The sequence below is a fragment of the Anas platyrhynchos genome, chromosome 38 (assembly GCF_047663525.1).
Source record: "Anas platyrhynchos isolate ZD024472 breed Pekin duck chromosome 38, IASCAAS_PekinDuck_T2T, whole genome shotgun sequence".
Lineage (NCBI taxonomy): Eukaryota > Metazoa > Chordata > Aves > Anseriformes > Anatidae > Anas > Anas platyrhynchos.
This window is the reverse complement of record NC_092626.1, coordinates 3,036,049-3,061,058: the sequence shown is the minus strand read 5'-3', so window position 1 is coordinate 3,061,058 and position 25,010 is coordinate 3,036,049. Positions and strand designations below refer to the sequence as shown.

General features: G+C 50.2%; 2 protein-coding genes across 3 annotated transcripts in view; one reads left to right on the top strand and one right to left on the bottom strand.

Annotated features, from left to right (window-relative positions):
• The window catches only part of LOC140001171 (uncharacterized), a 195,418-nt gene that overhangs the window by 93,518 nt on the left and 76,890 nt on the right, over positions 1 to 25,010 (bottom strand). The gene's annotated exons all lie outside the window — the stretch shown is intronic.
• Positions 2,413 to 8,186, top strand: LOC140001165 (olfactory receptor 14A16-like). The gene is made up of 4 exons (XM_072032352.1): positions 2,413 to 2,512; positions 3,539 to 3,624; positions 4,730 to 4,934; positions 7,387 to 8,186. The coding sequence occupies exons 1-4, from the start codon at positions 2,413 to 2,415 to the stop codon at positions 8,184 to 8,186; spliced, it is 1,191 nt and encodes a 396-aa protein (XP_071888453.1).

Below are 25,010 nucleotides of genomic sequence, written 5' to 3'. Positions count from 1 at the left end.
TTAAAATGATCCACATATTTGTAACATTAATACCTCCTTGGGAGGTTGTATTTGCTCCAAAATCTTTTTTAGAATTTACCCAAATAGATAGGTGGCCCTGTAAACCCCTGAGGTAAAATTGTCCACCTATATTGTTGCTTCCGCCCCCATTTCAGGGTCTTTCCAGTCAGAGGTGAATATAAATGTATGTTTGCTCTCAGGGCCAGAGAGTACTCCATTAATAACACTGTTATTCCAGTCTAACAATTTACTAGTTGAATGCCCAATTTAATCATCAAATCCCTTCCCAACAAGTTAGTCTCTGCCTTGGATACATACAATAATTGCCCAGTGATCATTTTATCCCCTAGTCTCAGCTTGGTATCCCCCAAAAGTGGCACTGTTATCCCAGTCCCTTCTACCTCCATCACATTTAGGGTTTCATTAGTTAATTTAATCCCTGATACTTTACAAGTCAGTAATGACTTAGCTGCCCCAGTATATTGGGTTTGATGGCAAGGTTCGAGGTGTGTGACGGGTGTGGGGGTGGGAAACTGCAGTGGCAGCCCCCGTGAAAAAAAAGAAACAAAACAAAACAGAAACCTCCCCGTGGTAGATAAGGGACAATTTCATCTGGCCCTAAAGAGGCCCACTGCTGCCCAAGCCATAGCAACACAGTCCATGCCTCTGTGAGAGCACATCCACAAAAACAAACAAACAAAGAAACAAACAAAAGCCTGCTGCTCAACAGCAGTTGGGAGAGCGAGAAACCCCCCCGCAGACACCAAAGTCTGTGCAGAAGGAGGGGGAGGAGGCACTCCAGGCGCTGGAGCCAAAGCCCCCCTGCGGCCGCTGGAGAGGCCCCTGGTGGAGCAGGCTGTTCCCCCCTCCACGATGCTTGGGAAAATGAACAAACACCACAGCAAATATGCAAATATACCAAAACTTCTAGACTGTTACTTAGATAATGCCTACATCACCTTTCCCTGCTCATTCAACTTGGAATACCTTTAACACTTTCAACAAACCTTTTAACACTTCCTTTATGTTTCTCTAGCCTTTACTTTTCTAATGCCGACATCAAAGGCTCAGTCAGGGGCCAACTTAATTCCATACCTTTTCCCTCCAAGATGCTGAAACAACATCAATATACAACATTTCATCCTGTTTTCCTTCTTTCCACAAAAACAACATTGACTGTAATATGGTGTTATAATTAATACTTCCATTTAGGGGCCACTCCGCTCCATCCTCTAGTTTATAAAGTGGCCACCACTGATTACAATATTTGATAAGAGTTCTTTTACTCTCTGTACACTGTCACCCCACTATATCCCTCCAATGTGTTAGTATTCATCCTAGGAGGCATTTCCTCGGGATTTCTTTGCTTTGAACTTTTCCTATTGTAATCTACAGTGGTTAATATTCCTCCGTTTTCCTAGAAGCTCTTTACTAGTCAATCCCAATCCCTCCAAAATCCACAATATATAGATACACAAGTAAAATCAGACCACTGTAAATTAACTGCTTGTAGACAATTACACTGGGAACATTTAAACCTGATGAGCCGATAATATGCCTGGGCAAATTTTGTTTCCTTAGACATACACCTCAATGGCAGTTCTTATATTTTCATATTTACATATTAACATATGTATAAAAGAACACTTTAACAAAAATGCCCGGGCTTTTATATATACAATATACAATGTACAGTTATTATTCCAGTTAGAATTATTCCTCAGCAGCTGGAAACATTATGCCAGTTGCCATTAAAGCTCGCTTACCCTCCTCCTGTCTTTCTTAAAGTCTCGGACGTCCCCGGAGTTAATGGGGACAGCCACATATTCCTAGTCACTGGTCCCTGAGCGCTAGAGTCAGAGTCGCTATCAGAGTCTCCCTGGGGTTGCGGATTAGGAAGCCCGGGAGTCGGAGGGGCTGCAGGTGGTGGTGGTGAAATATAGGGAGGCAGTGGGGCTGGGATCTCTAATTCTCGTTTTTTCTTGTGCCTCCCATCCCCTCCTTTTTCTTTTAGAGGATATAAATTGGCTCGAGTTTCCAAGCTGATCCACAAATGTGCATATTCACTTTCTTCCAAACCAAAAGGTTCCTTTGAGTTTACATAAATATTTAGGGCCTGGCAAACCCAATCTTCAAAGGACCCAAATATGGGCCAGTAAAGGTGGTCTCCTCGAATCTGTTTACCACCCCAAACTTCAACACAATAATGTATCATTTTTACTTTATTCTTTCCCCGCCTAAAAGGGGAATCCTCCCAATTTTTAATCATTAATCCCGGGGTAACCTAACATCAGACGTTACCCCGCCCATGGGACCAGAAGGCTTACTCTTCTTCTGTCCCATCTTCTGGAGCGCCTTCACACACACACACACAAATCGCTTCCCCCTTTTCATGGCCCAGTCCTTCGCGGGATGTGGGAACTGCACTACCGAGGGGTCCGCACTCGCTTCGTCCGCAATTGGACGTCTCACAATGCTCCAGGATACCCAACCCCAACCGAACGGATCACTGGCCTATTCTTACTCACTCCTGAGTCTTTGTTCGGTCTTCGTGCACAAAGATTACTAGGGGTTGCCGGCTTTATTTGCTTGCTGCCGAATTTAGGGTTCATCGGTGAAGGATTTGAATGAAAGTAATCCTAGCGAAGGCCGCTGAAATCAGCAGGGCGCCCCCTCCGAAGGTCTTTCAATCAGATTGCCTTCATCCGAGTCACGGCACCAAATTTGTTATAAGTTGCCCCCTTAATTAATTTTCAGAGAGCATTGCATTAATGATAGAAAGGAATTTATTGAGTAAGCAACAGCAAGAAAAACAGCGCTGGGCGGCCGGGGAGTCTCGGCTCCGCCAATGGTGCGCACCTCACCCCCGCCAGGGTCCCTTTTTATATCTTGGTAATTCTGGGATTACGCAGCACATCCTGGTATATTCTGCGACTGCGCGCGCTGTTGCTAGGGGGTCATCTCTGTCCCTCTGGTGGTCGTGAAGATGAAGGCCATAGTCTTCCTCGGCGTTGTGGTTCAACTTCTTTTTTTATTTGGTCATGTTGGCCCAGCGTGAGACAGAAAGGCAGGATGTTGATACACTAGTTTAGCAACTTATCAGGAGATGGTTACATGAGCTTTGCAGCAGGGTCTTTAAACAAAAGAGGCAACTGAGATGCAGAAGGAGAGAAGGGGGGGGGGGGTCTCTTTTTTGTTACATTAAGCAAAAGAATTTTCATAGTGTCTAGCCAAGCATTATACAGCTCCTTACTTCAGCAGGGAGTTTTCACAACTCCCGTTCCTCAAACAGAACTCCTTGGTTTTATAATACAAAAGACAATGAACAAACATTTATTGTGTATTACACAGATGAAGTCAAGTGTACATGACCCATGGGGCAGGAGTTTGTACAGAGCACACCATCATCATATGCCAACGCATTGGCAGTAATGACCTGGAAAGACAAAGAGAAACCCATGGTGGATGAATTGGCTAGCCAACTATGGCATTACAAAGCAAGTCTCTCATCTTCCCTATGGTCCTGTGTCTTGTCCAGAAAGAATCTTTCCCAAGAGGTTCAACAACTACAAGAGAATACGGCTTCCTCCCCACCTGCACGAACCAATAGCTCAGCTACCAGATGTAAGCATCCCTCTGCTCAAGAAAGGTGATAGAGTGGGTACATACCAGGTTCCATCCTGTGGTTTTGATGGTCGACCATGAGAAAATGGGATGCAAAAATCGACCTCCACCTTAGAGGCACAGATACATGAAGTTCAAGGAAAAAAAGATTGTCAAAAAGTGGTTCTTCTGAGAAACTTGCTGCTCCCTTTTCTAGTGGGCAATCCTCCAAACACAGTAAAGAATACTATGAGCAGGACTAGAGAGGCCCAGCCTCCACCCTGGGGGAGGGAGAAGACAATCGGGTGTATTGGACTTTGAGGATTATTGGCCTGGCACATCAAACCCAAGAGTTAACTGCACTGGAGGCTGAAGTGAGTCTAACTGGGAACAGTGGGAAATCATAGAATCATAGAATACCCTGAGTTGGAAGGACCCATAAGGATAATCATGTCCAACTCCTGGCACCACACAGGTCTGCCCAAAAGTTTAGACCATGTGACTAAGTGCACAGTCTGATCGCTTTTTAAATTCAGACAGGCTTGGTGCAGTGACTACACCCCTGGGGAGCCTGTTCCAGTGTGCAACCACCCTCTCGCTGAAGAACCTCTTCCTGATGTCCAGCCTAAATTTCCCCTGCCTCAGCTCAACACCATTCCCGCGGGTCCTATCACTGGTGTTTACAGAGAATAGGTCACCTGCCTCTCTGTTCCTCCTCACGAGAAAGTTGTAGGCCGCGATGAGGTCCCCCCTCAGCCTCCTCTTCTCCAGGCTGAACAAGCCAAATGCACTCAGCCGCTCCTCACACGTCTTCCCCTCTAGGCCCTTCACCATCTTCGTTGTCCTCCTCTGCACACTCTCCAACAGTTTAATGTCCTTCTTGTACTGTGGTGCCCAGAACTGCACCCAGTACTCGAGGTGAGGCTGCACCTGCTCAGAATAGAGTGGGAGGCCAGTCGCAGTGCAACCCATTGGCACTGGCCTGGAGGCTCTTTGTAACCCTGGCATAGACTACTTCAGGAGCAGGTACTTCAAAGGTCCACAAGGGTATTAGTGGGCTTATGCCATAGCTGTCTTGGAGACAGAGGACAGGAAACAGTTGTCTACCTTGCCCACTCTTTCACAGGACCCTTCTGCTGTGGAGGTGCTGATGGCCAATGAGCAGCAGGTGCCAGTCGCTACCACAACAGTGCGCCCAAGGCAATATTGCATTAACAGAGACTCCCTGATTCCCATCCATGAGCTGGTTCATCGACTGGAGAGCCACGGAATGATCAGCAACACTTGCTCACCCTTTAATAGTCCCATATGGACAGTGCAAACTTCTAATGGTGAGTGGAAGATAACGGTGCAATTCTGTGGCTTGAATGAAGTCCCACCACCACTGAGTGCTGCTGTGCCAGGCATGCTAGAATTTCATTCAGTATGAACTGGAGTCAAAGGCAGCCAAGTGCTATGCCACAATTAATATTGCTAATGCATTTTTCTCCATCCCTTCAGCGGCAATACAAAGGCCACACTTTGCTTTCACATGGAAGGTTGTCCTGCCCACCTGGAATCAACAGCCCCAGGGCTGAAAACACAGCCCTACTTTTGCCATGGGCTGATCCAAACTACCCTGGAACACAGGGAAGCTCCTGAACACCTCCAACATACTGATGTCATCATCCCATGGGGCAACACAGCAGCAGAAGTATTTGAGAAAGGGAAGCAAATGTTCCAAATCCTTCTGAAAGCTTGTATTGCCCTCAAACAAAGAAAGGTCATGGCTCCTGCACAAGAGAACATAATGCATGCTATCCAGGTTTAGGAGGGAACACTGCTTCAGGAAACTGGTTGGGCATTGGTCAGCATGTGATGAGCAATTGCACTGTGCATCACTTGCTTTATATGTGTCATTATAACAATAATAAAATGCATTATTATTTATTAATATTGTTACAGGTATTCTTATATCTTCATTTTTTGTCCTTTTAAACCATCTCTATTTCAACAAATAAGCTTCTGAACAATGGGTGTGAGCTAACAGCTCAGAGGTGTTTCACTGCCCAACAGGACATGTTTGACAACCACAGTCCAAGGACACAAATCGCCCTTGTAAAAGTCATCTCCCCTGTGTTCAGAGAAGGGCAGACAGTGATGAATTCGGTATGCTTCAGACACCACACCCCAGCAGAGACCCTGCTGCCTTCGGGAGCTGTCAGCCCTGAGGCCTTGGGGACACCTCAAGGGAGCCCAATGGCACAGAGCAAGCAATGCTATGGTCGGGTGCTGTGCTGCTGAGCTGTGCCGTGCTCCTGGGCCCAAGGGGAGCTCCTGGCAAGTGGGCAGTGCTGCAGAGAGACAGCTGTGCCCAGGAGCAGCTCCTCTGCACAGCCCAGCAGGGCTGGGGGCTCTGACCGCAGGTGGCACGGGGAGAGCAGAGAAGGAGAGAGGGCTTGGAGGCACTGAGGAGCCAACAACAGAGGGCAGCGTGTGGCAGGACACATCTGCAGGCTCTTGACACCGTGAGTCTGTGGCCAGGACAATCCAGGTGGGGTTGCTAGAGGGGTCTTCTACAGCTGGAACATTCAACAGTTGATAGCATCTGTCAGGATTGGTCTTATTCTATATTTAATATGGAGTAGAAGATGCTTTAGAGAATGGCATTTATGAGGGGGCCTTTCAAGTGAAAGGCTGAGGCTTGGCTTATCTGAAGGGGAAGGCTTTTTCATTTCCGTGCTTTTCAGATTCCTGCAGTAGAGGGGAGGCAGGTTTCATGACAACGGATTTTCAAGATTGTACAGGAGACTGAGAATCCTAGAGTACTGACTGTACTGAGAGACCAGTGTGTCAGCAATGAACTTGATAAAGTCCCTTCAGCCACCTCATCTTGAAGACTGCATCAATATCAAGTTTGTGGTCTCCTCTGTAGTTATCAGATCTTCTCTTTAGTAGCTGGAACCCTGCTGATGTCATGGACTCGGTAGTCCTGTGCAGGGCAGAGCTGAGCACACAGCTTGTGGAATTGGGGTCTGTGAGCATGGAGAGGGAGAAGATATGGGAAGAGAGAAGCAGCTCCCAGCAAGGACGTGGGCCGGCAGAAGGGACATGGGCAGGTTGTGAGAGGAAGCTGCTGCCAGAAATGCCATGCGAGGGAAGGCTCAGGCACCTCTCTGCTATCCCCTGCAGGGCAGGTGCCTTCCCTGGGACACCCCCTGCTCTCCTCTCCCACCAGCACAGCCTCTGCCCTCAAGCCCCTGGTGTCCCCAGCAGGAGCTGTCTCCTCTGCAGGCAGAGCTGCAGCACAGGAGGGTCTGCTGAGTGTCTGTCTGTCCCTCCCTGGCCTTGCCTCCCCTGGCAGCAGCACAGTAGCATTCCTGCTGGCTTCTCCACCTGGACATGCTGCTGCTGTTCTTGTTTCCAGGCTGGTTGGAGATGGGGGTTTCACATGTCTACGGAGTGAGCCCTCAGTGTGCTTGGAGGAAGGAAAGTACGGGAACTGACTAAAACTTTCCTGCAACTCTTGCAGGGCAGCTGAGACCAGCACTGATGGACAGATGGTCTATACTCACTGAAGGATGGATGAGTTATTCTCTGATAAGTCTGTTGTACATTATTACTGTTCTTTCCCTTCTATGTGCAGGACCACATCCCCAATAAAGTGGATGTCCAACAGAAGCATCATCACTGAGTTTCTCCTGCTGGCATTCACAGACATGCGGGAGATGCAGCTCCTGCACTTCGCACTCTTCCTGGGCATCTACCTGGCTACCCTCCTGGGCAACGGCCTTGTCCTCACAGCCATAGCCTGCGACCACCGCCTCCACACCCCCATGTACTTCTTCCTCCTCAACCTCGCCCTCCTCGACCTGGGATCCATCTCCACCACTCTCCCCAAAGCCATGGCCAATGCCCTCTGTGATACGAGGGCCATCTCCTATCAAGGCTGTGTTGCACAGGTCTTTCTCTTTCCCTTCCTGGCGGGTGTGGAGTTTTCTATCCTCACTGTCATGGCCTATGACCGCTACATTGCCATCTGCAAGCCCCTGCACTACGGAAGCCTCCTGGGCAGCAGAGCTTGTGCCACCATGGCAGCAGCTGCCTGGGGCAGTGGCTTTCTCAATGCTGTCCTGCACACGGCAAACACATTTTCCCTGCCCCTCTGCCAAGGCAATGCTGTGGAGCAGTTCTTCTGTGAAATCCCCCAGATCCTCAAGCTCTCCTGCTCAGATGCCTACCTCAGGGAAGTTGGGGCACTTATGTTTACTGTTTTTTTAGCCGTTGGTTGTTTTCTTTTTATTGTTTTCAAATATGTTCAGATCTTCAGGGCTGTACAGAGGATGCCCTCTGAGCAGGGCCGGCACAAAGCCTTTTCCACATGCCTCCCTCACCTGGCTGTGGTCTCCCTGTTTCTCAGCACCATCATTTTTGCCTACCTTAAACCTCCCTTTCTCTCCTTCCCATCCCTTCACCTGGTGGTGTCATTTTTGTACTCAGTGTTGCCTCCAGCAGTGAACCCTGTCCTCTACAGCATGAGGAACAAGGTGCTCAAGAATTCCGTATGGAAATTTTTTGAATACATGCTTCTTCAGAATCAATAATGTGCCTTCAAATTTCAACTGTTATTTTGGAATCTCTCAGGAAAATCTTACATTTTATCTTATGTCTACTTTGTTTTCTCTTATTTTCTGTTATTTTCTTAGTTTCTTTATTTATTTTGGCTTTGATTGTCTTATTCTTAACATCTGATGTGTTAATTTTATTTTCTTTGATGAATAATCTCATGGACCTATATTAGCGGACTTCTTGTATACAAATAAATGATAAAGAAGCAATGAGAACCTTCTTCTTCTCAGCTGCCATCTCTTCCCATCTCCTCTGGAGCCGCGGGAGCAGCCTCAGCATGCAGGAGAGGCTCTGGGCCAAGAGCCCAGCTGACACATGGAGGAGCAGCCCCAATGGCCCTCAGGGCTGCCCCTCACTGTCCGCTGGGCTCTGCCTCTCTGCTGCCTTTGGGCTGGGGCTGCTGCTTCCCTGGTGCCATGGCCATGGCCAGCAGCAGGATGTGGCCTTTTCACTGCTGCTTTCTTTTGGCTTCCACTTTGTTTCTTTGTGCTTTTGTATTTGGATAAGCCATAAGAGCTCATGTAGCTTGGTGACAGTCGTGATTTCTCTACAGTGGCATCTGAATTTCTCTTCCAAATCTTGATGTTGTGAGCATGTAAAGGGACAAAATTAGAAAGGCCAAAGCTCATCTGGAGCTCAGTCTGGCTACTGCTGTTAAAGATAACAGATAATGTTTTTATAAATACATTAGCATGAAAAGGACTAAGGAGAATCTCCATCCTTTACTGGATGCAGGGGGAAACTTAAGGACAAGAGATGAGGAAAAAGCTGAGGTGCTTAATGCCTTCTTTGCCTCAGTCTTTAGTGGCAAGACTGGTTGTCATCTGTATAACCAGAACCCTGAACTGGTGGAAGGGGATGAGGAGCAGAACCTCACAATCCATGATGGTATGGTTGGCAACCTGCTACAGCACTTAGATGTATGCAAGTTGATGGGGCTGGATGGGATCCATGCGAGGGTGCTGAGAGAACGGGCGGAGGAACTGGCCAAACCACTTTCCATCATTCATCAGCACTCCTGGCTGTCAGGGGAGGCCCCACTCGACAGGCAGCTAGCAAACATGACGCCCATCTACAAGAAGGGCCAGAGGGTAGACCCAGGGAACTATAGGCCTGTCAGTTTGACCTCAGTGCCAGGGAAGCTCATGGAGCAGATTATCTTCAGTGTCATCATGTGGTGCTTGCAGGACAACTGGGTGATCAGGCTCAGTCAGCGTGGGTTTATGAAAGGCACGTCCTGCTTGACGAACCTGATCTCCTTCTATGACAAAGTGACACACACAGTGGATGAGGGAAAGGCTGTGGATGTGGTCTACCTTGATTTCAGTAAGGTTTTTGACACCATTTCCCACAGCATTCTCCTCAAGAAGCTTGCTGCTTATGGTTTGGACTGGCGTACGCTTCGTTGGGTTAGAAACTCGCTGGGTAGTTGGGCCCAAAGAATCGTGGTGAATGGCATTAAATCCAGTTGGAGGCCGGTCACCAGTGGAGTCCCCAAGGGCTCAGTACTAGGACCAGTTCTCTTTAATATCTTTATCAATTATCTGGATGAAGGGATCAAGTGCACCCTCAGTAAGTTTGCAGACAACAAGAAGTTAGGTGTGTGTGTCGATCTTCTCAAGGGCAGGAAGGCTCTGCAGGAGGATCTGGATAGGCTGGACCAATGGGCTGAGGCCAACTGCATGAAGTTCAACAAGGCCAAGTGCCGGGTCCTGCACCTGGGGCTCAATAACCCCAAGCAGAGCTACAGGCTGGGAGAGGATAGGTTGGAAAGCTGCCTGGCGGAGAAGGACATGGGAATACTGGTTGATAGTTAGCTAAATATGAGCCAGCAGTGTGCTCAGGTTGCCAAGAAGGCCAACAGCATCCTGGCCATGGGGTATTCATGGGGTGTCTCTAAGGGCACAAAGGGCAGACAAGTGCTGCACCAGACCTTGCCCATGGCACTTCAAAATGCTTATTCTCAATTATTCTGCAGTCTTATGGGCCTTTGCCTGATGACTCTTCACCACCACTTCTGGCATTGCAGAGCCCTACTTTAGCCCATTGTCTCCTCAGATTCACCTTTTCCTTTACCAAAACCTTTTTTGGATGATCACTCATTTTATGAGGTTCTAATCACTGCCCACTGAACACCTTGTTCCTGCAGATCTTCTGACTTCTCCTGGCAGCTCCAGATTCCTCTCCAGGCCTGCATTGGCCATCAGCCCCGCTGCAGGGGGTGTAGTCCCATGCAGATGAATCCAGTTGTCTACTTTGGCAAGTGCCACCATAAAGAGAGCTCTTGGTGCAGTCCTTGATCCCTCACAGATCACCCTGGGATTTTCAGCCTGTGTTCTTTACTCCATGAAGAGGCCCAGAAAACAGAAGAGCAGGGAGGAACCCCTTCTCTCTATTCCAGACAGTAGCATTGGAAGAGGCATCCAGGCTTCTTGGTTTGCCCTGAACAGCCCCTTTTGTTACTGTTCGGTTTTTGTTTGGTGCTAGCAGGGAGGCCAGCTGTGACAGAGGACTGCACAGTGCCTGCTGCTGCCTGCTGGGACACGGATACCACTGCAGAGACAACAGGACTGGCACCAAATTACACGAGATATACGTGTAAAGTCTAACCCAAATACAAGCAACGTAAGAGACCAATGTGGAAGCCAAAAGAGAGCAGCAGTGAAAAGGCCACGTCCTGCTGCTGGCCATGGCCATGGCTCCAGGGAAGCAGCAGCCCCGACCCGAAGGCAGCAGAGAGGCAGAGCCCAGCGGGCAGTGAGGGGCAGCCCTGAGGGCCACCGGGGCTGCTCCTCCATGTGTCAGCTGGGCTTTGGGCCCAGAGCCTCTCCTGCGTGCCAAGGTTTGCTCCCGCAGCTCCAGAGGAGATGGGCAGAGATGGCAGCTGAGACCAATGAATTTCTGCTGTATTCTTTATCGTCTTTATCTCCACAGGAAGCCTGGTTCTATAATAAATCTTAAACAGGTAGAAAGCTGTGAGGAATGTTTTAACAATTTGTGTCCATAGAGAACAATCCTGTCTGAATCCTGTCTGCCTCTGGGCCCTGCACTGGCAATTTAATTCTTGAACCACAGATGCAGTGTGTCCCAGTCTCCCCCTCATTCTAGGCAATTTATCAAGTCTTCAGAAAATACTCCTCAAATTTATGAACCTGTCTGTTTTAGTTGTTCCGAACCTCTATTTCTAACAGATACAGCCTTTTCTTTGTCTTTGTCTTCTTTGAGATTAACTTAACACTGCTATAGGTGTGACTGTCCCTGTGAATGGCTGGTGAGGAATGTTTAAATTACTCGTGAAGTGTCAATAAGAAAGCTATTTGTGTTTGATGTCTGGGGGTTTCAGAACAACTGATAACAACTAGTGACTGTTATGGGATACTATGCAAACCTCTGGTATCTGGCCAGGTGGCCAAGAGATTAAGAAGAAGAAAAAAGAAGCTGAAGGATGGCTGGGAGACAAGACCTGCAGAAAATGTTCTATAAACTTGGTACGGTACCAAAGGAGTACAAAGGAGAAGGATGAGAAAAAAAGTTGGAGAGGAAGACTACGAGCCTTCAGCATGAAAGACCCCTAGAGACCCTCAGAGGAGACTGATGCGCATGCTCCAGTAGGAGGGACTGGACACCGGAAGCTAATTATAATAACCTGTTTTTTTATAAGTAGTAATGAATATGTATTAGTCTAGGAGCATAAAACTCAGCTACTTGATGTGGCTGGTGTGCATCCTGGTGGAGCGGAGACTCCCGGTGCACCCAGCACTGTTTGCTTACACAGAGGGTTGCTGCTCTGTTTGGTGCTTCTACTCTTTCAGCCAAAATCACACAGAGTGGGAACCAGACTACGGCACAATCCTGGCTGCTCTCCCCTTGAGATGTCAGTTGTAAGGAAGAGCTGCCAACACTCTTCAGGACAGGCAAGACTTTAACACCCACCAGACTCTAACTGCAAGCAGGACAGTGACACACTTGGGGTCTACTGGGCCAGGACGGGAATGACCGCTCAATCAGGATGACGGGAGACAGATTGACGTGGTGAGACACTCGAGGTTGTTGGGCACAGAGGCAGGGTCAGCCCCTGGTCACACGGGTATGCTGCTCTGTTTGTTCTTTCTCTTATTAAAGCCAGACACACACAGTGATGGGAAGGAGACGACGGCACAATCATGGCGACTCTCCCTTTGAGAAGTCATCTGGAAGGAACATCCAGCATTCTCCAGGACAGGTAAGATCGCCCTAACCCACACCCACTGGCAAATAATAGCAAGCAGGAAGGTGACATGATCGGGGTAGGATGGGAGTGTCCTCTGTATCAGGATGATGGAACAATGACAGCCTCGGTGAGTAGGTGAAGATCCTCAGGCACAGAAGTAGGGGCAACCTGTGGTCTTATGGGGATGCCGCTCTGTTTGGTGCTTCTCTTTTGCAGCCAGATTCACTCAGCGATGAGAGCATACTCCTGGCCACTCTCCCCTTGAGAAATCACCCGGAATAAGAGCTGCAAACCCTCTCCAAGACAGGTAAGACCGCCCAAACCTATACCACCAATGGTCCACAGCAAGCAGGAAGCTGACAGAATGGGGGCAGGATGGGAGTGAATGCTGCATGAGGATGATGGGAAACAGACAGCCTCGGTGAGTCGTTAGATACTCATGATCAGAGAGGCAGAGGCTGCCCATGGTCAGAGGGAGGTGCTGCTTTGTTTTGTGCTTCTTCTCTTTCAGCCAGACACACACAGCGACGGGACCAGGCCACGGCAAACTTCTGGCCTCTCTGCCCTCGACCACTCATCTGGGAGGAAGAGCTGCCAACGCTCTCCAGGAGAGGTAAGATTGCCCCAACGCACACCCACCAGGCTCTAACAGCAAGCAGGAAGGTGACACAATCGCAGTAGGATGGGAGTGACCCCTGGATCAGGATGATGGAACACAGGCAACCTCGGTGAGTCGCGGTAGAGCCTCGGGCAGAGAGGCAGGGGCTGCCCGTGTTCACAGAGGGATGCTGCTCTATTTGGAGCTTCTTCTCTTTCAGACAGAATCACACAGCGATTGGACCAGACCATGGCAAAATCCTGGCCGCTCTACCCTTGAGATGTCAGCTGTAAGGAAGAGTTGCCAATGCTCTCCAGGATAGGTAAGATTGCCCCAACCCACAGCACCAGGTTCTATTAGCAAGCAGGATGGTGACATGATCGGGGTAGGATGGGAGTGGCCGCTGTATCAGGATGACGGAACAATGACAGCATCCGTGAGTCACTGGAAACCCTCGGGCACAGAATTAGGGGCTGCCCGTGCTCACAGAGGGATGCTTCTTCGTTTGGTGCTTCTCCTTTTGCAGCCAGATTCACACAGCGATGGGACCAAACCACAGCACGCTCCTGGCCACTCTCCCCTTCAGAACTCAGCTGGAAGGAATAACTTGCTATGCTCTTCAGGAGAGGTAAGATCGCCCCAACATACACCCACCAGCCTCGAACAGCAAGCAGGAAGGTGACATGATCAGGTCAGGATGGCAGTGACCTCTCCATGAGGAAGACAGGATACAGACCGCCTCGTTGAGTCGCTAGATACTTGAGCAGAGAGGCAGGGGCTACCCATGGCCACAGGGGGTTGCTGCTCCGTTTGGTGTTTCTTCTCTTTCAGCCAGACACACACAGTGACGAGACAAGAGCATGGCAAACTTCTGGCCTCTCTGCCCTCGACCACTCATCTGGGAGGAAGAGCTGCCAATGCTCTCCTGGACACGTAGGATTGCCGAACCCACATCCACCAGGCTCTAACTGCAAGCAGGACGGTGACATGATCGGGTTAGGATGGGCGTGACTTCTGCATGAGGATGACGGGACACGGACAGCCTTGGTGAGTCGCTGGAGAACCTTGGGCACTCAGGCAAGCGCTGCCCATGGTTACAGGAGGTTGCTGCTCCGTTTGGTGCTTTTCCTCTTTCAGACAGAAACATACCTAACGATGAAACCAGACCACGGCACACTGCTGGCCTCTCTCGCTTTGAGAACTCAGCCAGAAAAATGCCAGCGCTCTACAGGGCACATAAGACAGCCCCAAGCCATTCCCCACTATGGTGTCACACTCGGACCAGGAGGGCAGTGACCGCTCAATGAGGACGATGGGGCAGGGACGGCCTTGGTGAGTCGCTAGAGACACTCGGGCACAGAGGCAGGGGATGCTCATGTTCAGAGAGGGATGCTGCTCTGTCTTGTGGTGCTTGTCATTTAGCCAGAAATGCACAGCGATGAAACCAGACCACGGCACAATCCTGGCCGCCCTCCCCTTGAGAAGTCAGCTGTAAGGAACAGCTGCCAACACTCTCTCCAGGAAAGGTAAGATTGCCCCAACCCACACCCACCAGGTTCTAACAGCAAGAAGGATGGTGACATGATCGGGGTAGGACAGGAGCGACCGCTCCATCAGGATGACAGAACACTGACAGCCTCGGTGAGTCACTGGAGACCGTCAGGCACAGAAGCAGGGGCAGCCTGTGGTCTCAGGGGGATGCTGCTCCGTTTGGTGCTTCTCCTTTTGCAGCCAGATTTACACAGCAATGGGACCAAATTACAGCACACTCCTGGCCACTCTCCCCTTGAGAAATCAGCTGGAAGGAAGAGCTCCCAACGCAGTCCTGGACAGGTAAGATCCCCCCAGTCTACACCCCCGATGGTCCACAGCAAGCAGGAAGCTGACAGAATGGGGGCAGGATGGCCGTGAATGCTGCATCAGGAAGCCGGGACACAGACAGGCTAGGTGAGTCGCTAGATACTCTTGAGCAGAGAGGCAGGGGCTGCCCATGCTCACAGGGAGGTGCTGCTCTGTTTTGTGCTTCTTCTCTTTCAGCCAGACACACACAGGATTGCCTCCAGACCACGGCACAATCCTGGCCTCTCTGCCCTTGAGAAGTCAGCTGTTAGGAACTTGCAGCGCTCTCTAGGACAGTTCAGATCTGCCCAACCAAAGCCCAGCAGGCTGGCCGTTGCTGCTCTGTTTGGTGCTTTTCCTCTTTCAGCCAGAAACGGCACAATCCTGGCGTCTCTGCCCTCGAGCACTCATCGGCGAGGAAGAGCTGCCAACGCTCCCTAGGACAATTAAAATCGCCCCAACCCACACCCACCAGCCTCTAACAGTAAGCAGGAAGGTGACACGCTCGGGCCAGGAGGGCTGTGACTGCTCCATGAGGATGATGGAACAGGGACAGCTTTGGTGAGTCGCTAGAGACCCTTGGGCACAGAGGCAGGGGCTTCCTGTGCTCACAGAGGGATGCTGCTCTGTTTCGTGATTCTCCTTTTGCAGACAGATTCACACAGCGATGGGACCAAACCACAGCACACTCCTGGCTACCTTCCCCTTGAGAAATGTGCTTTAAAGAAGAGCTCCAAGCACTCTATAGGACAGGTAAGATCGCCCCAACCTCCAGCTGCGATGGTCCACGCAGGAAGCTGACAGGACTGGGGCAGGATGACAGGGAATGCTGCATCAGGAAGAAGGGATATAGACAGCGTCGGTGAGTCGCTAGATACTCTTAAGCAGAGAGGCAGGGACTGCCCATGCTCACAGGGGATTGCTGCTCCATTTGTTGCTTTTCCTCTTTCAGCCAGAAACGGCACAATCCTTGCCTCTCTGCCCTTGAGCACTCAGCTGGACGGTAGAGCTGCCAACGCTCTCCAGGGCATGTACATGTAAGATCGTCCCAACCCACATCCACCAGCCTCTAACAGCAAGCAGGAAGGTGACACGCTCGGGCCAGGAGGGCAGTGACTGCTCCATGAGGACGATGGGACAGGGACAGCCTCGGTGAGTCGCTAGATACACTTGAGCAGAGAGGAAGGGGGTTTATGAACAAACCATAAATGTTTGTTCATTGTCTTTTGTATTATAAAAAACAAGGAGTTCTGTTTGAGGAGCGGGAGTTGTGAAAGCTCCCTGCTGAAGTGAGCTCTGTAATGCTTGGCTAGACACTATGAAAATTCTTTTGCTTAATGTAACAAAAGAGAGAACCCCCTTTCCTTCTCTCTTTCTGCATCTCAGTTGCCTCTTGTGTTCAAAGACACTGTTACAAAGCTCATGTAACCACCTCCTGATAAGTTGCTGTATCAACATCCTGCCTTCCTGTCTCATGCTGGGCCAACATGACCAAATAAAAAAAAAAAAAGAAGTTGAACCACAACGCTGAGGAAGACTACAGCCTTCATCTTCATGACTACCAGAGGGACAGAGACGACCCCCTAGCAACAGCGCGCGCAGTCGCAGAACATACCAGGATGTGCTGCGTAATCCCAGAATTACCAAGATATAAAAAGGGACCCTGGCGGGGGTGAGGTGCGCACCATTGGCGGAGCAGAGACTCCCCGGCCACCCAGCGCTGCTTTGCTTTCTGCTTGCTTACTCAATAAATTGCTTTCTATGATTAATCCAATGCTCTCTGAAAATTAAGGGGGCAACTTATAACATTGGTGAAGAAGAATGCAACCTAATGTACGTCCATTTCCTGAGCCATGGCTGGCCCCAGCGTGGGGGCTGCTGAGGATGCCCAGAGTTGCATTTGTCCCAGCAGCTGTGGTGCCAGCAAATAGTAGCTGTCCTTTTACTGGCCTGTGAGTGTCCCAAAGGTGCTGGGACTGATGGCAAAAGTCATCCTGGAGGGGAATCTGGAGCTGCCCTGTGCCTGGGCCAGGCCTCTTGTGCTGTCCTGGGGAGTGGGGCTGGCCCTGCGGGACACAGGCACTCTGTGCTGGGGATCTCCCAGGCAAGAGACCAGGACTCCTACAGCTTCACGGACATCCATTAACCTGAGCCATGGCTGGTCCCAGCCTTGGGGTTGCTGGGGAGGCCCAGAGCCACCTTTGTCCCAGCAGCTGTGGTGCCTTGCGAGAGGCTGCAGCTGTGGTGGCCATGCCCACCAGCCTGTGGTGGGCACTGCCCTGGGGCCAGCCCAGACTGGGCTGTTGGGATGGGTTGGGCTGAGCTGGGCTGGACTGTGCTGAGGAGAGGGTATTGAAGTGGGGAGAGGTGGGCAGGGGATGGGCTGGGCTGGGCAGTGCCCGGCACAGGGCAACAGCAGCATCAGGGAGCGGTGGCAGCATTTAGGGGAGGGCTCCCAGCAGGGCTTGGTGCTGCAGAGCCAGGGCTGTGCAAAGGGAGCCCAGAGTTGCAGGGGAAGGGGAGACGAGGCCGCTCTGGGCCCTTGCTGGCCTGGGCAGAGCAGGAAGGGAGCCCAGGGCATTCATCCCTTCACCACAGTCTGCCAGGACCTGCAAGGCAGTCATGGAGCATTCAGGACCAGACTGCACTGTGGCCACAAGCCCTGCGTTCCCTCCTCCTGCCATGCTCCATGCGGTGGCTGTAGCAGAGGGGACCCCCAGACAGCCCTTTCATGGGACACTGCCAACCACATCACTGCGGCCCTCTCCAGTGCCCTCTTTGCTGCTCTCTGATGCATGATAGGACCTCCCCGTGCGTGCCAGCAAGCACATCTGCTGAGGGCCAGTACGGCTGCTGCAGGGGCAGGGAGCTCAGCATGGCCCTTGCAGCCCCCAGCCCTGGGCCTGCCTCCCCCCTTGGCCTCAGCCCAGGCCTTGTCTGTGCTGGCAGGAGCGCTCTTGGCATGTGCTTCCTGGCCTCCCCTTGCCTGCAGACAGCTGCTGCCCACTTAGGATGCTGGCACAAAAGTGTCCTCACAAGCAGCAGCACCCCTTGGGCTGATTCTCCTGGCCTCCCCCACCCCACTGCCTTGACTCCTTCTCTCTGCTGTCCTTGTCCTTGTTTGTCTCCGTCCTCTTTTTCACCCAAATGTGTCCCTTTGCTGTCAGCTCCCTCTCCCCTGCCCCACAGGATGACAAGAATTGGGTGGGACATATTACCATGGCGTGTGGAAGTATTTTGTAATCTGCATTGGTGATGGCACAAAAAGACACTTCCTTCACCAGTGATCTGCGTCCTTCTTCAGGTGAATTATCAGGATCTCTATTCATCACAGGAGAAGAAATACTGATGGTCACCAGCACTTGCATTTAATTGCTTTCTCCATCATGGTGTACTCCCTCATCTTCCAGGCACTTCCACCCATCTTGAATAAACTATCCATATTGAATGTCTCCTTTCTAGCTGCCTGTCTGGACCCATGCACTTCCCATGGTTCTCCTGTTTTGCCTCCCCTTACTCTTTGATCATTCAGACCACTCTCACTGATCCAGTTGCTGCTTTGAGCTTCATTGAGTTCAAGGTTGACCATCGATTAGCAGTCTGCCTAATTGTTTCTGTAGCAAGCTCCTCATCATTTATTATTGAATTAAGATCATACGGAATAATACTAATCTTAATACCTAGAATTTCCTATCAGTCAGTATAAAAAACTTAATTTGCAGTCATCCTTTTGAGAAGGTAAACCTGACTAAAGACAAGATGAGGAACTTGTTTTGCTGTTTGGAAAATTGCTGCATGTTTATTCCTGCCTGTTTTATAATAAGGAAAAACCCTTCTGTGTGCAGCCAGGTCTCTAAGGAAAGCAGGTGGGAGCTGGTGCAAAGGGGCTGTAACATGCAGCTGCAGACTTCAGTGCAGAAGTGTGGTGTAAGGAAAAGTGATGTGAACGCCAGTTGGCCAATGAGAGAAAAATCTGGTTTGGGGTTGGGGGTTATGGAACAAGGTTGTCCATGCACTGTCAGACCTCAAGAGTCTGCTTTTCCTCCCTATGGATGTCTCCACAGGAGAAGCCCTGGATTAATATCAATTGAAGAAAGATGCTCAAAACTGAAATGCAACAAAAATCACCCTTTAAAATGAGAAAAGATTTGCATTGGGTGCTTTTTGAAATCTTCCTTCTTAACTACAGCAAGAAAGCTCCCCAATTAGTTCTCCAAGTCTTGAAGACTTGAATAAAACTATGGAAGACATGGTTCTTTAGTTGTTTCTGCATTTTAATGAGTTCCATGGTGGATTTTGGTGCTCAGTCTGTGAACCTGAGGTAATGAGAGGAGAATGAAGTAATTGTTTGAGCAAGTAAAGTCAGAAGGAAAAGTTGAAGTGACTTGGAGTATTAATGGGCCCCACTGAGGGCCGTTACCAGGAGATTCTCCTCAGGGACTTGTTAGGGCAGATAACTGGGGGCCATGATTACAGATAGGCAAAGCACTGTGCTGAGAAAAGTCTGGGTTTGTTGTGCTGAAGTAAAAGGGCCAGGTCCTGACTCCAGACACTGGAAGGGAATGTCCTACACTCCCATGTCTGGCTCTGGGCTCTTGCTTGGGGTCTGTGGGATATGGTGGGCAGTGTGATGCCTCAAGAAGAACAATGGTATGACACCTCCCTGCCTCTGCACAGGGTCTCAAGAAAGCAATGAGCCCCCTTGCAATGACTGTATCTCCTCATAAGCTCTATCCAAGGGGACAAAAATGTTAGGGCTGCTGGGGCCTTCTCTTCTTGCCAGCACCCTCCTCCTTGTCACCTCCAGACTTCCCTGTGCTGCCCCACACTTCGTCCTATTTCCCTGAAGGCTGCAGACACCCATCTCTGTTCACCACCTTGCTCACATCCTGGCATTTCTCTGGTTTCACCGATGTCTTGTGAACCCTCACCAGCTGTTCCTTCAAACACAAAGCCATGGGCTAATCAAAGATACTCTTTGGGTGACCTCTAGCACCACAGCTCAACCCTTTGAGGGACATTTTGTCTTCTTCATGGCCAGTGCTAACCTTCCAAGGTGCATTTTCTGGCAGGTTTTACTCTCCTGCTCTTTCCTACTACCAAGGAAAGCTCCATCAGGGTGGAAACCACTACTAAAGTAGGCATCCCAACCCATCGGCCTCCTTGTTGCCTGTCAACTAACCAGACAGCAGTCACCTCACCAGCATCTTCTAAGCCATGGTCCAGCTGCTGACCTTACAGCTTTTTCTGTAGACACAACCAAGCCTTGTGCCTGCTGCTGTCCAGTCATGGACTCAAGTAGAAGGGACAGGACAACCCATATGAGGGTCTTCTTTCTGTCTGGATCCTTCTGGGTATGTGGGCAGAGGGGATCCCACAGTCAGCATGCCAACCAAGTGCTTTCTATTGGCCTACCAGGACCACTGGCAGATGTCAGCTGAAAAGTACAGATCCCAGGTAGAAGTGTGACCTGTCAGCTGCTTTAGACAGAAGCGACCTCACAGTCCCTTTCCATGACATGTTCCTGCTGCTGCCCTATCAACTGCAGAGACAGAAGTGACCTCACAGTCACTTCCACAGTCACATTCCTCCAGCTGGACTCCCACAACGACATCCCTTTATTTGTTCATCCCTTAATCCTTACTCAAAGGCTCTCAACTTTGCCATCACCAACTTGAAGTTCAACACAGTGCTAGTGTGGAACATGCTTTGTGTTAAGGGAAGGAATCAGGGTGAGCAAGAGAGGAAAGGTAATGGGAACGGGTTATGGACTAATTTTGGATTCAAGGGATATTGTGTTCAAAATTAGAGCAGTTGATTCCTGTCAGCGTGTAGAGTGGCATTTAGATGTAGGTATTAATGTAACAGGTTAAAAAAGAGTAAGGGCCTCACATGACTGCTTTAAGTCAGCTTTATGGTGGGGTCAACATTACCTGAATATTCTTACCTCTCCAAAATCATTACCTTCTGCTATCCAAGCTCTTCTTTCCTCCCCTAAATCTCACATCTCTCCTGGCCAGGCTCCTCCTGCCTTCCCCATATCAGTCATCTTCTTAGTGGCAGCTTTCTGATGGCTTTCATGAACTCTAGAGTATCTGTCTCACCTCTGTTGGTTAATCTGTTCCTGAGAAAGAGGCAGCTCCTAAGGCAGCATGGAGAAGGACACAAAGGCTGTCGGAGCACCCCGTGCAATGTGCCCAGCAGCTCTGCATCACCACAAAAGTCTGCTTCCTGCCTACATGTTTTGGTTCTAGAATGGCTCCTATGGACCCAGAGTAACTTTTTCCCTGCCCTCATGAAGGCTTTGTATTCCCCCAGACATCTCGGAGGCAGTGACCTCTCTGTGTCAAAAACTGAAAGCCACCCTGAAGGATGAATTAAGCAAAAGCTGAAACTTCTGACATGACAAAACCTCTTCAAGACCTCTTCCTCTATGGGGCCTTCCAGGGACTTAGGAAGAGAGGATCTCACAAACTATGTGCAAAGCAGGTGCATCTGCTGGCTTGTCATGGAGACCACCAGAGGTGAGCCTAAAGGCACAGATCCCAGCCAGGAGTCAAGGGATGACCCTTCAGCTGCTTCAGAAAGAAGTCAACTCACAGGCTGTTTAACAGCCATTTGCCTCCTACTGGACTTTCTGGATTTGCTGAAGTTTCTGAGGCACCACTGCCCTCATAATACAATACTTATAAAATACTCCCTTCTCGGGCCAGAATCTGCCCAGGTAGAAGTGAGCTGGTTGTGATCCTTCAAGCCCATGGCACTGCTGCTGGACTCCCAGCCTCTCTGACGCACAGCAGCTAGTTCCACCAGATCATTCCCCTTCCACCAGATCAGGGGTACTGGGTATCTAGAGAACAACCGGTCTTGCTGCTAAAGACTGAGGCAAAGAAGGCATTAAGCACCTCAGCCTCTTCCTCATCTCTTGTCACTAAGTTTCCTCCCGCATCCGGTAAAGGATGGAGATTCTCCTTAGTCCTCCTTTTTGTGTTTCTGTATTTATAAAAACATTTTCTGTTATCTTTAACAGCAGTAGACAGAGTGAGCTCCAGATGAGCTTTGGCCTTTCTAATTTTGTCTTTGCAGATCCTCACAAGGTCCTTATAGTCCTCCTGAGTGGCCTGCCCTCTTTTCCAAAGGACATAAACCCTCTTTTTCTTCCTAAGCTCTAGACACAACTCTGTTCATCCAAGCCACTCTTCTTCCATGCTGGCTCGTCTTTGGGCATGTAAGGACAGACTGCTCCTGAGCCTGTAAGATTTCCTTCTTCAAGAGTGCCCAGCTTTCCTGGACTCCTCTGCCTTTCAGAACTGCCTCTCAAGAGACTCTGCCAACCAGTGTCCTCAATAGCTCAAGGTCTGCCCTCTGGGAGTCTAAGACTGGTTTTACGATCCCTCTCCTGACTTCACCAAGAATGGAGAACTCTAACATTTCACGGTCACTCTGCCCAAGCCAGCTCCCAACCACAACATTTCCCACCAGTCTTTCTCTGTTTGTGAAGAGAAAGTCTAGTGGGGCACCTCCCCTGGTAGGTTCACTAACCAGCTGCATCAGGAAGCTATCTTCCACACTCTCCAGAAACTGGACTGCTTTCTCTGGGCTATATTGCATTTCCAGGATATGTCTGTGAAGTTGAAGTCCCCCATGAGAACAAGTGCTGATGATTTTGCAACTTTTTCCAGCTGCCTGTAGAATTCTTCATCTGTCACCTCATCATGGTTTGACAGTCTATGAAATATCTGCACCAGGATGCCTGCCTTGTTGGCCTTCCCGCTGACCCTATCCCACAGGGACTCAACATTATCATTCTCAGCCTTGAGTTTCACAACATCAAAACACTTTCTAATATAGAGAGCCATGCCACCACTCCTGCGCTGCCTGTCCCTTCTGAAGACATCACAGTACTCCAGCCATTGGAGTGGTCCCACCATGTTTCAGTGATGGCAACCAAGTCATAGCTTGCCTTTTGTTTCTTTGCTATTGAACAATGGCTAGAGCTGTATTATAATGGACATGCATCAATAAAATCTCTGTTTATGGACCAGAGGAATTTGGCACTTGAAACATCACTCACATGTCACCCTGGCACCTCCAATGTCACCTGGTGTCTGCATCTGAACAGCTCCCTTCTGGTCTCTGTCTCCATTCAATATGCTGGGAGCTGAGACAGGCAGCTGACATGCAGCTGCCTGGTTTGTGCCCACCTGAACCAGGTCAAGAGGAATCCCAAATTGTGTGGGTTGTGTGAGGCACGGGAGAGGAATCTGAGCCCTCTTGTAGCCTCTGGACAGCAAATAAAGAAGTAGATGCCTTGTTTTACTCAGCTGAAACACTTCCCTCAGCAAGGGGAAGGCAGGTCCCTCCCTGTCCTTGCCTGGGTGTTCTGCCTAAAACCAGGACAGGGAAAAGTGATTCTTGGACCTCATAGTTTTTCTGTATGAGGAATAACAGTGCTGGAAAAGTTTCTTTCCGAAGTAGCGGGAGGAAACATCATTGATTACTTCAGTCTGTTTCAAAGTTGATTCCCCTGGAGGCCCAGGGACTTGTCAAGAGCTCCCTGTGCTGCTGAGCTGGGCTGGGCTCCTGGGCCCAAGGGGAGATTCTGGCAAGTGGGAGTGGGCAGCACTGCAGAGAGACAGCTCTGCCCAGGAGCAGCTCCTCTGCACAGTGCAGCAGGACTGGGGGCACTGCCTGCAGGGGACAAGGGCGGCTAAGAGAAGGGAGGGAGATGTTAAAGGCAGTGTGGAGGGGGGATGCTGAGAGCTCACTGCAGGAGAAATCTTCACAGCCATGAACAGGGTAAGTCTCTGGCTGCAGGGCAGCACAGCTGTTGTTCCTGGTGCCATCTCCAGATTTGCTGGCAAATCCCTCAACCTATGGGAGCTTTCAGGAGGACTCCCAGTTTTTGGATAAGAGGAAAAAAAACAAGCTCTGGAACAGTGATCATCTGCCATTAATAACTGAAGGACAGGACATGAGGGTTCATTCTCACAGGTCTGGCTGCAGCCAAGTGGCCGTCAGGGGTGTCCAGGGCTGTGGTGCAGAGCAGGGTCCCTGCTGTGCCCCAGGGGCTGTGGGCTCAGCACTCAGCCTGCCCGAGGAGCTGCCCAGGGTGCTGCAGGGAGAAGCTGAGGGTGGAAGGAGCCCCTCTCCCCTGGAAGGGCAGAGCAGGGTCCTGCTGCTGTTGCCCAGAGGCTGCTGCCTGGGGTAGGCAGCTCACAGCTCTACAGCACCCCCAGGGCATCTCTGGGGGTGATTCTTGACAAGATGGACCAACTCCTGCACTACCTGCATGGAAGGCACTCTCTAGAGTCTCTGCTCTCATTTTCCTGCCCTGAAGAGCAGTCAGGAGAACGCAAAAGGAGTTGTCTGGTTGTGTCAGTCACTGAGGCTGTTAGATTATTCCACTGAAAGAGATCTGTAGGTCTGTGAGGAATCTCACAGTTTTCCACCACACTCTATAACCTACATACTTCATTTCTTTGTGACAGATTTTTGGATGTTGTACTCAGCACCTAAAATACAGAGATGCCTGTAGCCACTGGACACCTGAGATCCATCCCCACTGGCTTTCAGCAGATGCTGTAGGGCAGTACTGACTCTGGCTGAGCCCACAGAGGACCTGTTTGGTCCCTCTACACCCATAGGAACTAAAACTGAGTGCTAGAGGCAGGAGCACATCTTCCTCAAAGGGAAGGAGTAGTCTGTCTTGCTGAGCAGGTTTTGATGAAACATAATATATAGCTATAGGTATTGCACAGAGAAATCTCTCTAACTTGTTTTGTGTCTTCTCCACCATTGACAGCCATCCATGCTCTGAGGCTGCAAATGTCCAACAGCAGCTTTCCCACAGAGTTCCTCCTCCTGCCATTCGCAGACACGCGGGAGATGCAGCTCCTGCACTTCACACTCTTCCTGGGCATCTACCTGGCTGCCCTCCTGGGCAACGGCCTCATCCTCACAGCCGTAGCCTGTGACCACCACCTGCACACCCCCATGTACTTCTTCCTCCTCAACCTCGCCCTCCTCGACCTGGGCACTATTAGCACCACTGTTCCCAAAGCCATGGCCAATTCCCTGTGGGACACCACGGCCATTTCCTATGCAGCTTGTTCTGCTCAGGTTTTTTTCTTTTTCCTTTCAGCAGAGTTT